At 36.0% G+C, this 14,295-nt stretch overlaps 1 protein-coding gene across 1 annotated transcript; it reads left to right on the top strand.

Annotated features, from left to right (window-relative positions):
* Positions 1-1,449: 1,449 nt before the first annotated feature.
* On the top strand, positions 1,450-14,035 carry LOC139969581 (transmembrane protein 41B-like). The gene is made up of 7 exons (XM_071974681.1): positions 1,450-1,627; positions 2,982-3,123; positions 5,193-5,321; positions 6,221-6,314; positions 7,559-7,663; positions 9,776-9,914; positions 10,551-14,035. Exons 1-7 carry the CDS (start codon positions 1,522-1,524, stop codon positions 10,718-10,720), a joined length of 885 nt encoding a protein of 294 aa, XP_071830782.1. The 5' UTR covers positions 1,450-1,521; the 3' UTR covers positions 10,721-14,035.
* Positions 14,036-14,295: the final 260 nt, after the last annotated feature.

Raw genomic sequence — 14,295 nt, 5'->3', positions numbered from 1 at the left:
TATAAAAAAGCAAATATTATATATAATATTAGTCACAAGAGACAATAAGATTAAATGAAGCTATAACTACACAGACTGTGTCTGAAATTCTTTCCTCTAGGCACCCTTCCTCTCTCTCCACCTCCTCTCTCCACCTCTATCTCTCTTTCATCTCTCAAAGAGGAAAGGATACATTTTACTGTCTTCAGATTAGTGTTTTTATCAGTATTCAAATGTAGAAACTGTCTTCCTGTTTTATATAGAGTTAAGACGTCTTCCATTCTTATAAGGGTGCGTAAATTGAATTAAACCCTACCAAGTTACCCTGTGTTTGTGACTACGCTATAAGAACAACTTTCCAGTTTTATATATATCCATTACTCTATGCTGCCTTGATATTTCAAAATTTCTGTGTGGTAGTTTAATGCCAATTGACCATTAGATGCTTTATGCACTGGTATTTTGTTTAGCAAGTGGCTAAAAATTGTGTCAATTCTAGCCCTGTCAAATTAATAAATACATTTGGTGTGCCTGAAATGAAGGGTGTACACCAGAAGCAGTGGTCAAGCTCTTCCCCAGTTGAAAGGGGAGAAAGTCTCTTAACTGACGATGGAAGATGGGCCATGTCAGTTATCCGCCCCCCCCCCACCACACCCTTTTTTTCTCCCCCTGCCATTGGTTTCTTGCACTGTCACAGCAAAGACTGTTTTCTAATATTTCTAAAGGTATTATTTCTTATCAAACATGTAAGATGGATCATTTTGCATGTTTAAAATTGATACTGTATTACTCACAACTCTTTCATATGCATTATAACTATTATTAAAAACAGAATACATATATATTCCATAACTTCAAATTAATAAACATACTACTGCAAGCAAATATTGATGTATCTAATTCTTTTCTTGAGTGTATAATTCACCATCAGGGGTAGATTCACATTTATATAAAGAGGCAAGATATGAAAGCTGACATCTTTTGCAGAAGGAGGAGGGGTCTAGGTTAATTCTCCCAACCCATAGAAAGAGAAAGAAGAGCTATTAGCTACCTTTTAAATTTTTGTATCACCTTGAAATCGGGGGGTGTTTCTACTTCATATTATAAATTTTGAATTTGTTATAATATACTAGTAGATACCTTATTAGTGCGCTTCTGAACAGTTTTTTTTTTTTTAACTGGATAAAAGCGCTATACAAATTCTTATATTATTATTATTATTACTTTCCTAACATTTGACCCCTTCACTTGAAGGACTGAGCAAATGAAAAATGCTTTAAGATATATGCAAACCTTAACACACTGACTTTTATGTCACATCCCCAGATAGGAAACTATAAACATTTTATTATCTAAAGTACGTTTACTTGGACTATGACACATCAAAACAGTCTGTAATCCTTTCAAGTTGCCCACTGTATGCGTCATATATACATCACACCATCAAGTTATATAGTAGACCATAGCTTCCTAGTGTATGACGTCATTCGTGATCATCTGATACTCAGTCGTCTTTTGTTGTGTTCTAAATTCGTTGACAAAATGGGTGATGTTATTGAGAATCGACCAAAGTATAATTTACGCAGTAGATCGAAAGAATATAAAGAAGAAGATGGGTCCACTGTACAATCGGAGAGCAACTCTAAAGGTACAGTGACATCTTTTTGTGTCTAACAATAGTTTTCCGTAATGTATAGCCTAGGCTACAACGTTGTGGAAGCGACAGTTACCTGTGGCCAACTATGCGTAAGGAATTCGTACTGTCGTGGAACTAGTCCTTCCATATAGACATCGTTATGCCAATCCGTCGTTTACAACACATCAAGGCCTGTTACTGTAAAAGTTAAATGCAACAAATTGTGTACCCAAAGCAGAGGCACAAGTAAAATTAAGCCAATCCCAACATATGCAACGTATTGATTATTATGTTTCAATATTGTTTAAACTTTCCTCTCTAGTCGACCTATAATATTGCAACTGCAAAGGCCTAAGAATAAAGATGTTATTTTTGGGGGTCTGCACAAGACTAAGGCCACAGGATTGAAAGTTTTCCATTTATGCAGGGATATATTTCAAATGGCATCAGGCATTTCCTTCATTTTCTAGTATCTAGTAAGCTTTTGCCAGGTATTCATTACATTTACTTATAATATTACTATTATATTTTTTTTATCATGTTGTAGAAGGTTAAAACTTGAAAGCAACTCCCAGGCAAAACCCTATCACTGATGCAGACCAGCATATATTCAAAAAGTAATTAAATATGTGGGTCAGATCATTCTTAGGATTCACTGCAGAATACCCTGTAACGGTCTCTGGGTCATAGCCAGTTACAGTGTCAATGGATGCACAATTTATACACACAAGAATTTAGTAGGCTACATGAGTACTGTACCTATTGAAGAAAAGGTTTTAATCAGAAGACTTTTCCTGTGTGGCTTTGTTGGGTTCCATGGCTGTGGTTCATGTGGTGTATAAATATCAGAATTTCTAAGTGGGTCAGTGTTTCTTGAAAATTCTGAAAGGATTTCTTTTGGGGCTATGTCAGCTCTGTTTTGGTGGAGCATGAGCAAGATTTAATTGCAGTAAGCTGTGCATAAATATTGAATTTTCTTATGAAATACTGTATGCAGGAAATTTCCTGTCAGGCTCCAATGGCCGTGTGCCTGTACTTAATGAGCAGTTAAACACAAGAATATGATGCAGTAATATTGATTGAAACAATCTCTGAAAAGGAGTTTCTTGGCCATTGTACATTGGCTCTATGGCTGTGGAGCATGAATCAGATAGACAGTTTTTTTTTGTTATCTTTTAAGTCCAAAGAGAGTTTATGTGTGGCTATGCTGGCTCTGTGTTAGTATCCCCTTACCCCTCCCCCACCCCCTTCATATCTCACATGTAACATTACCTCCTGCCACGACAATGTTCACTCCTATTTATATTTTTGACATGTGAGCCACATTAATTTGATTTTGAGATTCTGGTCTCGCTTTTATGTTCAGGGGAAGTGCAATCAGCATCATCAGACTCTGCCACCACCAAATCGGGAGAGACGACAAAGTCCCTCATCTATGTGGCAGTCATTTTTCTATCAGCTTTGTGTGTCATGCTCTTTGTATATTACAGTTTTCCAGAGTTAGAAGAGTAAGATATATACCTGTTTTTAATGCTTAGTTTAAATCTAGATTTATTATACATATATTATATTTATGTATTATATTATATATATATATGTATATGATTTATTATCTAGATATATGATTGATTATAGTATACATATATTATATATGTATTATATTATATATATGATGTATATATTATCTAGATATATTATACATTATATGAATATTTATATTATGTATAGTCAGTTGGGGTAGAAAAAAACAAGGGGGTAGTTGGGGTAAGAAAAAACAACCCCTTTTTATAGAAGGGGAATATTTAGCCAAAGTTATAATTTATTTTGGGTGATAGTCTTATATGTCTAGCTTATTATTATATAATTTCTGGAACTCTATGTCACTTCGCTGCCAACCATCTCTTCATCGAATCAAGTGAATGCTAAACTAGCAAAATTTGAAGTTTGTATCACATATCCAAAACTTTCTCCTGCATACCCAGCTTATATGATGTGGAGATTATTTCAGCATTTACAGCATAGCAGTTAGTGATATTACACTCCCCCATGGTAGAATTACTCCAACTTCATTCACGCTTCATGGGGGGCCTTGTTTTTTTTTTACCCCCAAAAAATGATGCGAATGGGGTAAAAAAAAACAAGTACTTTCCGGCTCCAATGTACTCCCTATTTTGCCGAATGGATAAATTTTTCTATAATGTTGATTTTAGACGTTAGGCAAATAGCTTCATGTCTGTCATGTGTCAAAAATGTTAAATAATTGGGCAGAAGTAACTGAAATTGGCTCAACTCTAATGTTTCTACTATATTACACCACATTTGTGTAGCATCATATACACACTGTACAGTATGAATATGGCTGAGCATGACATATGACACGAGCCATTCATAATTTCGAATTAAAGACAATTTCACAATTTTTTTCCTTTTTCATGTCAAGGTAGTAGCTCATACTTAGATGTAATTATATGTAAACATGATTTTAAGATACATTCATGAAGAAATAGCTGTTTTCTAGCATTGTTATTTTTTACCCCGGCATTGTTTTTTTTACCCCGAATTAAGCAAATTTTGGGGGTAAAAAAAAACAACATTTTTCGCAAAAAACGACACTTTCCATTTACAAAAAAGTTATTTTTGTTAGATTCTCTTTAAGAGAATCCCACTCCACACACTTGAACATTGGAACCGAAACAATACCTCTTACTCATCAATTTTTAGAGCAAACTTAAGGTAAATTGTTTTTTTTTTACCCCACTTGGCTATATGATATATTATCTAGATATATGATACTGTATATTATACATCAGATTGTAGCTTCCATCATTCTGCAAATTTTTTGAGATCTAAGATATTCAAGAGCTCAGTCTGGAATTAACCTAATGAAGGCATTCAATTTAAGTGTCAATACTGTTTAAAACAGCTTACCTTGAAAAATATTGAAACAAAGAGCAAAGAAAAAGTAAAGGGCTTAGGGGTACTAGTGGCACTATGACGTTACTACTTTATGAAATGACAGCTCCCAGTATACAACGTTTAAACTAGAACTACTGTATATTTCCAACTGGAGCAAGATTTTTCTTAGGCTGTGTGGAGGAGTTGTTCTTCACACAGGTCTCTGTCCTGATGGTGGTTGGGGGCTTGCGTCTCCTTTAAGCTCCTTATATGTCCAGTATGGAAAAGTCGATCTTCAACAAATTTAATGTAACATGTTTATGATATTTTGATTTGTTTTACCTTTGAAGTTATGCCTAATTCTGTTGTTCCATGATGGTGATCTTGATGGACAAAATAAAAAAGATGTCTTCTGCTTTTCCTTCGTTGAAGGATAAATGTTCCACCAGATTATATATTAAAGTCAGTACAAAGATTTAAATTCGGCTACAGTAATTCCTGGTCCTATAGAGTGATACACTGCTCATCAAATTTGACAAGAACAGCTCGGTAGTATTGAGATTTCGCATTGCTGTCTTGTACGTAATTCGTTTAACCACAAAAACAGCATTTAGTCCCGTCATTTTTCTGACAGTTTATCTAATGTATTTTATTCTTTCTTTCTTGTTTACCCTTCTTGCAGAGATGAAAAACAGCACATCAAACTTCCGAGAGACTTGGACGATGCCAAGGCCTTAGGAAAAGTTCTTTCACGTTATAACGATAAATATTACTACCAGGTCATGGCAGGATTCTTTTGTACCTATATCTTGTATCCTTTGATTTAAAAAAGTAAAATGTCTTCTGTGGTCGGTTGGCTTTAAATATGAAGACGATTTACACCTCATTCATAAAACTTGTAAAGTATACAGTAGGAATGAAAGTACAGGAAAAATCTGTTATATTTATTTTACTATAGTTTGGTATTTTGCTTGTCTCTTCAACTTGTAGGTGGTTTTGCTCAATTAGGCGATTAGCATACGGTGTTTTACCCATTGAGAAATTTATTGAAATAATATCTTGTTTTTACCAAAAAGGTTTGTGAACAAACTAAATCATGTTTCAGAGAAGGAAGGTAGGTAGGATGAATATACTGTCATTATTCCATTGTAGAACCTTTTTGGCAGTCTAGTCTGTACTATAAGTTAAAGCTCAATTGTGGATATTCATGTAGGCTGTAGATATTAAACTAGCACTCCAACAAAGATATTAAAATGTTGACATTTAAGCACCTCCAACTACAGTGTCTATCAGTGCAGTTTGCATATGTAATAATAATAATTATATTCGATTTTCATATAGCTGTTTATAGCAGCAATAGGTCTCAGTTTATGTAGTTTATTTTTATATAACGTGAATTTTGTCTTCCGTTGCAGATACGAGTAAGTTTAATGAACACTTACGACTTTAGCCAGCAATAATACAAAAACACACAAACAATTAAATGGACAAACACTTATTTAATTGAAGATGTACTTTATTCTTCACCAGTATAAATCTCACAGACCAGGCCAGCAAGGTCACAATGAAAGGGTAATAATAGCAACGAAGAAAGAACATTAACATTTGACCTGGAATAAAATCTAGGTCCCAGTGATTTCTTTAATGCAGGCTATTAAATACAGTGTGTCAATTGTTGTATTTCATTTTCCTTAACCTTTTGATCCTCAGTCTACAAACGTTTGCCATTCCTGGTTCTATATCACTTAGCATCCTCTCAGGGTTCTTATTTCGTTTTCCGTTGGCGTTATTCCTCGTCTGTTTAGTGAGTATGCGTAATAATATCATCCGTATCAGGACTGTCTATATTCGATTCTATCCTACACGGAGTTAACTTGAAAGGTCTTTCGGTATTGGACCCACATCAATTAATCAACATCATTTAATTAATTAACAAGAAGATTAAGGAGGAATGTATCGTCTTTGAAGATCACCTGCGATTATTTATTATGTCACAGATCCTATTGTGATTCACTTCCTGAAGTGAGGGAAGCATTCAGTTTAAACTTTTCATAGTTGGTTTCTTGGTTACAGTCAATCAACCATATCTAGGGTTAGGGAGAAGATGTTTCTCGAGATGTGTGTTTTTTTTGGGTCTTTGCCTTTTTTAACTGATAGTGTGGAATATTGTTTGCTGTAGAGATAAGTGTAACATCGTCTGTCATCATCAGAACATTCTCAATGAGGATTTCAGGCAGCATTGCGGTGTGCCTGCAATGTAAGTTAATCATATCATCCCAACATCCTCTGGGGCGTCGTGTAGATTACAGCAATCGAACGGCGGGCAGACCCATTGTCATGAGATGCCGAAATGAGAGACAACAGGCGTTATTTTTTGCCAAGGGCATATTCTCAATCTTGCCAATGAATTCTGTAGGAAATAGGCCAATTTTATGTGTCAGAACATGGACGTTGTCTTAATTTTTTTGTTTTAGTAATGAGATTTTTATGTTTTTTCGATGTATTTATGACTGTTTTATAATCTGTTTACTGAGATGGAGTGATTGCCAATTCATTTTATGGTCAATAAAGATTCTTATATCATATTATATTTTATATCTTATATATAATGTCACCCACCTCCTGTACAGAGATAAATATACTAGCACAGAGTATATTATTCATATTGTACAAGGCCTCTGTGGGCTGATTTATTTATTAGCATCTTCTTTGTCAAGTTTGGTCAATTTCCAATCCTAGATTCTCAAACCAATCCCTGTTGCCTCACCAACTTTTCTTTCAAACATTGTTGGGAGAAGTTGAAAATTGTGAATGTGTCACAGTGCGTGTAACCATTTTCAAGAATGGATTCAACCGTTTAATTATTTTTTTTTTGTCTTCATTCAAGGGAATAATCTAGAAGAGTTGTCCTTAAAAAATTTGAGTAGTATATAAATATGTTATCGATTTGAATTGATGAATTAAACTTTTTTTTTTTGGTGAATAATGCACTGTGGGAGATTTTACTTGCTATAACAACAATTGATTACTTTGTCTGTCTGGTTTCAGTGTTCCGCCGCCGGCGCTTCTAATTGTTATCTTCTGTCACACCTTGTCGGGGTCAAGCTGGTTAAGAAGTACATCCCCGAGAGGGTAGAAAAATGGTCCGGTGCTGTAAGTGAATTTTATCGATGTCTGGGGGTGATAACATGTGACGTTCATATACAAGGCACATACTAAGCTGTGTATGGAGAGGTACTGCAATGACTGAGAAACAACACAAGACCAACCCATCTCAAAATGAACGAAACAGAGCAAACAAAATTCATGGTTAGAAAGGGATTGGAACCAGTTTCCTCAGGGTTACAAGACCAGCGCTCTACTAACTGAGCTTACCAGGGGGGGGGGGGGGGGTGAGGGGGGTCAAACCTCAGTCAATCAATATAACCCAGAAAGTGGCAGAGAAGGGGTTAATTTCATTCGCTCTTTTCCATCGTCTAACGTTTCCCTGTCAGTTTCTCCCTCCTCCTTTCACTTGTTTCAAAGTCATACAACAGTACAAAGCTACGAGTATCTTTATATAAGCCTGCACCGGTTATATAGCATATTGACAGCATCTGACAAGGACATGTGTCTACGCACCGGTTATATAGCATATTGACCGCATCTGACTAGGACATGTTTCTACGCACCGGTTATATAGCATATTGACCGCATCTGACTAGGACATGTTACTATGCACCGGTTATATAGCATATTGACTGCATCTGACAAGGACATGTTACTATGCACCGGTTATATAGCATATTGACCGCATCTGACAAGGACGTGTCTATGCACCGGTTATATAGCATATTGACAGCATGTGACAAGGACTTGTTTCTATGCACCGGTTATGTAGCATATTGACAGCATCTGACAAGGACATGTTACTATGCACCGGTTATATAGCATGTTGACCGCATCTGACAAGGACATGTTACTATGCACCGGTTATATAGCATATTGACCGCATCTGACAAGGACATGTGTCTATGCACCGGTTATATAGCATATTGACCGCATCTGACAAGGACATGTGTCTATGCACCGGTTATATAGCATATTGACAGCATGTGACAAGGACATGTTTCTATGCACCGGTTATGTAGCATATTGACAGCATCTGACAAAGACATGTTACTATGCACCGGTTATATAGCATGTTGACCGCATCTGACAAGGACATGTTACTATGCACCGGTTATATAGCATATTGACCGCATCTGACAAGGACATGTGTCTATGCACCGGTTATATAGCATATTGACCGCATCTGACAAGGACATGTTACTGTGCCCCGGTTATATAGCATAGTGACCCAGCTGACAAGGCCTTGTTTCTGCACACCGGTTATATAGCATATTGACCGCATCTGACAAGGACATGTGTCTATGCACCGGTTATATAGCATATTGACCGCATCTGACAAGGACATGTTACTATGCACCGGTTATATAGCATATTGACCGCATCTGACAAGGACATGTTTGTATGCACCGGTTATATAGCATATTGACCCCATCTGACAAGAACCTGTATCTACGCACCGGTTAAAATAGCATTCAGGTTTTTCGTTCATTTGTCGAGACTCGAAGACGACATTTACACGGCATCAGTCATAAACCAACAACATGTCTTTTGAAGCAGCATTAAGTGTCATTTGCCTTCGAATTCAAAGACTGGCCCGGGCATTAACCACGTCAACTTAAGAACATATTCTATGGTTCAACCTTCTTTGTAGTAGATAATAGTAAGGGGAGAAGTTGGGGTATGTGGTGGGATCGGTAAGGAGGGAGGGGAGGGGATTGGGGGTGAGGAAGAAAAAACATTTTTTTTTAATTCATTATTTTTATTTTATTAAATTTAAATTTTTTACATTTAAATTCATATATATATTTTTTTTAATATATAGACTTTGAATTTTCAAAGTATGCAAGTTTTACATGTCAGGAGTAGTCAGAAATGGAGCGACTGAAAGTGTTTTCTAAGAAAACACTTTTTTTTTTATTCTTGCCGCTGTTGGTTGTGATCAACAAACTGCACATTGACAATTGTGTTGGTTTCAACAACACTGTTTTAATATCTATCGTGAAGTCTCAGAAGGAGGAAATGCACTCCAGTCGTATGTGAGGAGGTTTCATCAATTTAAATGTTAAGCTCTAAATAATCTAACAGCTCATAAATGGAAACATGGGCTCTATTTTTCCAAAGGTTAAACCTTTTACTTTTTTATCCACTGTTCAGATTGCTCGGCATCGGGAACACCTCTTAAATTACATCATCTTTTTACGGATAACTCCGTTCCTTCCCAATTGGTTCATCAACATCACCTCCCCGGTACTCCAGGTACCACTGTGGCCGTTTTTCTTGGGAACATTCCTGGGTAAGAATATGTTTTTCTCTCTTTAATATTTTAGAACCTTTTTTGGTTTTTGTTGTCAACATTACATGACCCATGACCCCCAGCGACTCCTAAATTATCGCGACGTTTGCATATATCTGCAGAAGAGCTTAAACAGCTGTAACATCACTTTAGAGGTGATACTCAAGTATGGTTTCATGGAAGTTGTATTAGAATGATGTAGTCGAGACTTCACCGGGAAAACAACAAAAACAAAATGAATATACTATGTAACAAAAAGTGGAACTTTTTCTGATATTTTAAGCAGACCAAGATTATTGTCACCAAATAAGGATCTTATCATGCAAGGAAAACAGAACTAGTATTGTTCGATACTGGTGACAAATGCCTACAGTGGAATTACGACCTTCCTTACCGGTTTTGAACCTCTGGACATACAATCAGCGTCCATAGCCTAGTGATTAGGGTGTTCGCATAAAGCGGGAGGGTTCGATTCCCGGTGGAGGCTGGAAGTTTTTCCACTGTTCTCGATTTGCCAACTCACTACAATTTCAATTATATATATATATATATATATATATAGATATATATATATATATAGATATAATATATATGTTCCGCTAGCCAAATGTCCTACTTACCTTTCATATTATGTAGGTGTGGCGCCTCCGTCTTTTGTGGCAATCCAGGCCGGTACCACTCTTTACCAGCTGACCCACACCGGCGACGCGGTTTCGTGGACCTCCGTCATCGTTCTGGCAATTCTGGCCGTGTTGTCTATATTACCGGCAGTGTTTAAACAATACCTCAGGAAGAAATTTGAATAACCCCTTTAAAAGATAATTTACTCGTAATCTAGGAATGTCCGCTAGAAGGTATTTGTGCAAAAAACTTCTTTAGGGTACCGTGTCCGAAATAGGATGCTGAGGGGGCTGCAGCTTCCCGCCAGCCAGTCTGTGGAAGATTGTAATATATTTTGTGCTGTGCAGGTTCACAAGATAGGCATCGCTGGTTTGCAGAGATGTTCTCGATTGTTTGATATTGGTTCAGCCTTGCTGCAGGAGAGTTTGAATCTGCTGCAGCTTTTCCTATTGACATGATGCATGTTATATTAATATTTCACATCGCATTGTGCGTATTTTTCTGCCAGCTAACCTCATAACAAGTTGGTTATGTCTGTTAAACACAAAACTTGATGTAAGAATGAAAGCGAATTTTCTTTGTGTTTGGTTTCGTCCCCGTTCCACGAAACTTAGGTAATATATTTCAAAACAATGTGTGGATAAAAAAAAATGTTCACTCCTGTTATTTACCACCTTTCTTGTCACGCTTCAATTGACTCATACTGACAGTGTGAGCAAGCAGTATGAATTATCCTGTTTCAAGTCTATCAGAATAGACATAGGGTAGGAACTTTTAATACTGTCAGTACGAGTGCTTTGAAGCATGATTGGAGAGGACAGTATAGAGTGTTAGTAACACTGTACGTATGTTTCTGCCATCTAACCTAATAACAAGTTTGTTATGTCTGTTAAAAATAAACTTTTGTAAAAATGAAAGCAAGTTCGTCCCTGTTCCACAAACCCTACGTAATATATTTCAAAACAACATGTAGATGTCAACCAATGATAGATATTCACCCACCCCTAGATGTTTTAAATTGATTGAAATTTTCAGGTGTTTTGTAATTATTGACTTGCACTGATGACAACGCATATATAAGTGCAATTCAGTAGGTCAGGATGTAGGTAACTATTTTGCTAATTAACATCGATTTGGTGCAAAAACAGATCGTCAATTGCTTCGCAGCTGCGATGAGCTGTTTTACATATTAACAAGAGATAGGTAAACAAACACAAAAAGGTGCTTTGTCCTGACCACAGCCACCTCCCAATCCCTCCACCCCCCCCCCACCAATTTTTCTTTTCCATTCCCATTTTTCCAATAACTGGATCATTTTATGGTAAAAAATTATTCTCAGCAATATGTTTAGAAAAGATCAGCCAAATTTGTTGCAAAATTTTGAATGTCGTCACGTCACTTCTTCATGCTGTGTTTATGTTAACTCGTTTGAAACCATGGACCATAGATCGGTAAACACAATAGTTGAAAAAATTGGAGGCTTTCCCTGAGAGGAAATAATTTGTATGCATGTTCCTACCTGAGGTGGAGAATATTTTCTTCCATTTCTCAAAGTTGGATTGCTCTATAGTAACAAAGGAGCTCGAGAATCATGAGAAAAGGCGTTTACGACATTACCCACGGATTTTAACCATCCTCCTCACCCTTCACTCCACTAACATTATCTCCCCTTTTAATTGGCTCAACCCCTTTCCTTCGCCCCTGCCCCAGAGATACCAAAAACAGAAATCCTTTTCCTTACGTTCAACATGAGTTCTTACTTTTGTTTTCACATATAAATAGAATATATATTTATTACTTTTGGTTTACAATTGTTTCAGTGGTGCAGGTTTTGTACTCTAACAAACATGAATGATATATTATCTCATTAATAACAGTGTAATTAAACATTAATCATAACATTAGTTTGGATGGGTCCGTGCAAATGATCATTGTGGTAGAATATTGTAATTTTTTTGTGTATTGCACATATGTGTATATTATATATATATTGTATATATATATTTATATGTATATATATATATATATGTGTATATATATAATATATATATATATATTGTATATATGTGTATATATTGCACAATTGTGTATAATTTGTGTATTGCAATTACTGGTTAAATAGGTATGTGTCAAAAGAATAGGTGGCTTGGTGGTGTAAGTTTGGTTTTATAAGTTGTCATTGTGTGCTAGATAGATTTGATAATAACTTCTGGCCACCGGTTATAGCTATAAAAGTAGTAGAAGCAAGCCCCAAAACGTATCTGTATTTTACGGTTGAGAATGATGATGTTTGGACATGTGATCTCTTTAAAAACCTTGTGTACCATCAAGTCGCAACTCGACACTTGGAAGCTTCCACACATCCACACAGTCCAAACCCACCATTCCTAAAAACACACTCCAAAAAATAAATCGGGATGTGAGAAGCGGGGGTTCATAGGCCTCAAGGAGGAATTATTTTCGTTTGTGATTTTTTCACGATTAGAAAATCACAAGTAAAAATATAAGGATCCTATGTCTTTTCATATTTTGCATAGTGTGTGTGTGTTTAGTAAGTTAAAAGGAGAGTACTGGCAGAACTTAGTCGGAAAGAGCGAACAATTTCAGCTGTGTGTTACGAAGATAACATTTATACTCCTATTTCTTGTATGTTGATGGGGTGTACGTTATTTAATTGGTTTTAGCGTATGGTTTACTGTGTGTGGGATGCCAGTTGGAATTATAGGTGTGAAGATAAGTGAGACGCAAACGTCCCATTTTATTTTGACATGTAAAATTTGATTCCTCTTTGTTTTTGTGATACGTAATAAATGAAATATTAAGAGAGGACTGGATCCAAATAATCATCTCAGACAGTCTAAATTGAGAATACTTTAGGCTGAATTTTTCATCACAGGGTTCTACTAATGAACAAAGTTTTTTTTTTTACTTACTTACTTTCTAATTCAAATTGAAGTTTTTCATCCTATGTCAAATTTCTATGGTTTGAACTCATATATACCCAGCTGTTGTTTATTTTCTTTTTACTTTGTTAAATATTTTTTCCAGCTGTTAAAAGTTACATACGGTTGGGTAAGGAGATGAATTTACGAGTCGGGTACGACTAGATACAGCAACTTTGAGCAACAAGTTTGGATAATTTATCTATATTATATAGAGAATTTATGCAGCCCAAGAAATCAAGAAAATGGTTCCTTTGAAATAGTGGAGACTAAAAAAATAAAATAAAAAAAAATCACGTAATTTTTCAAATTTTCAGTTAAAGGGGACACAAAAAGACCTGTGAGACGTCGGACCCCCAATTTATGAAATTTTGACTCATTTCAGTGGACTGAGTCTCAACTTTATTGACACGTGGTCGACATGTGGAAGGTGAACCCTGACTAGGCAATTCAGGTTCCTGGTATGTTGAAATCCTGATATTTAATCTAAGAATTATAACGTTAATTGGTTGATGGTTTGTAATAAATTGAAGGTATTGTTTAAAGATTCAACTTGGACATACATAAAGTTATTGTTATATTTGCCCTTTGTCTGTGTATCAGATTGTAAAAAAATCAAAGCTTACACAATTTCCCAGACGCCCAGAACGAGAATCCAGGAGAAAATTTTCCAATCTATGTGAAAGATTTTAAGAGACATCTAGTGCCACAGGATGGCCATACATGATGAGAGACACGATGTAAATTCTATCAATATCAAACATCTGTACATGTTCAGTCTACATCAGGGTCGGTTTACATGTACCGCTGTACTGAAA

The sequence above is a fragment of the Apostichopus japonicus genome, chromosome 7, assembly GCF_037975245.1.
Source record: "Apostichopus japonicus isolate 1M-3 chromosome 7, ASM3797524v1, whole genome shotgun sequence".
Lineage (NCBI taxonomy): Eukaryota > Metazoa > Echinodermata > Holothuroidea > Aspidochirotida > Stichopodidae > Apostichopus > Apostichopus japonicus.
Note: the sequence above shows the minus strand (reverse complement) of the source record. Positions and strands in the feature narration are given on the sequence as shown.

What these genes read in the sequence shown, in the direction of transcription:
- LOC139969581 (XM_071974681.1), top strand. Translation starts at nt 1,522, where the DNA reads ATGGGTGATGTTATTGAGAATCGACCAAAGTATAATTTACGCAGTAGA. An exon ending in CGTTATTCCTCGTCTGTTTA is followed by an intron (nt 6,315 to 7,558) that starts GTGAGTATGCGT and finishes GTCTGGTTTCAG; the next exon opens with TGTTCCGCCGCCGGCGCTTC. An exon ending in TAGAAAAATGGTCCGGTGCT is followed by an intron (nt 7,664 to 9,775) that starts GTAAGTGAATTT and finishes TCCACTGTTCAG; the next exon opens with ATTGCTCGGCATCGGGAACA.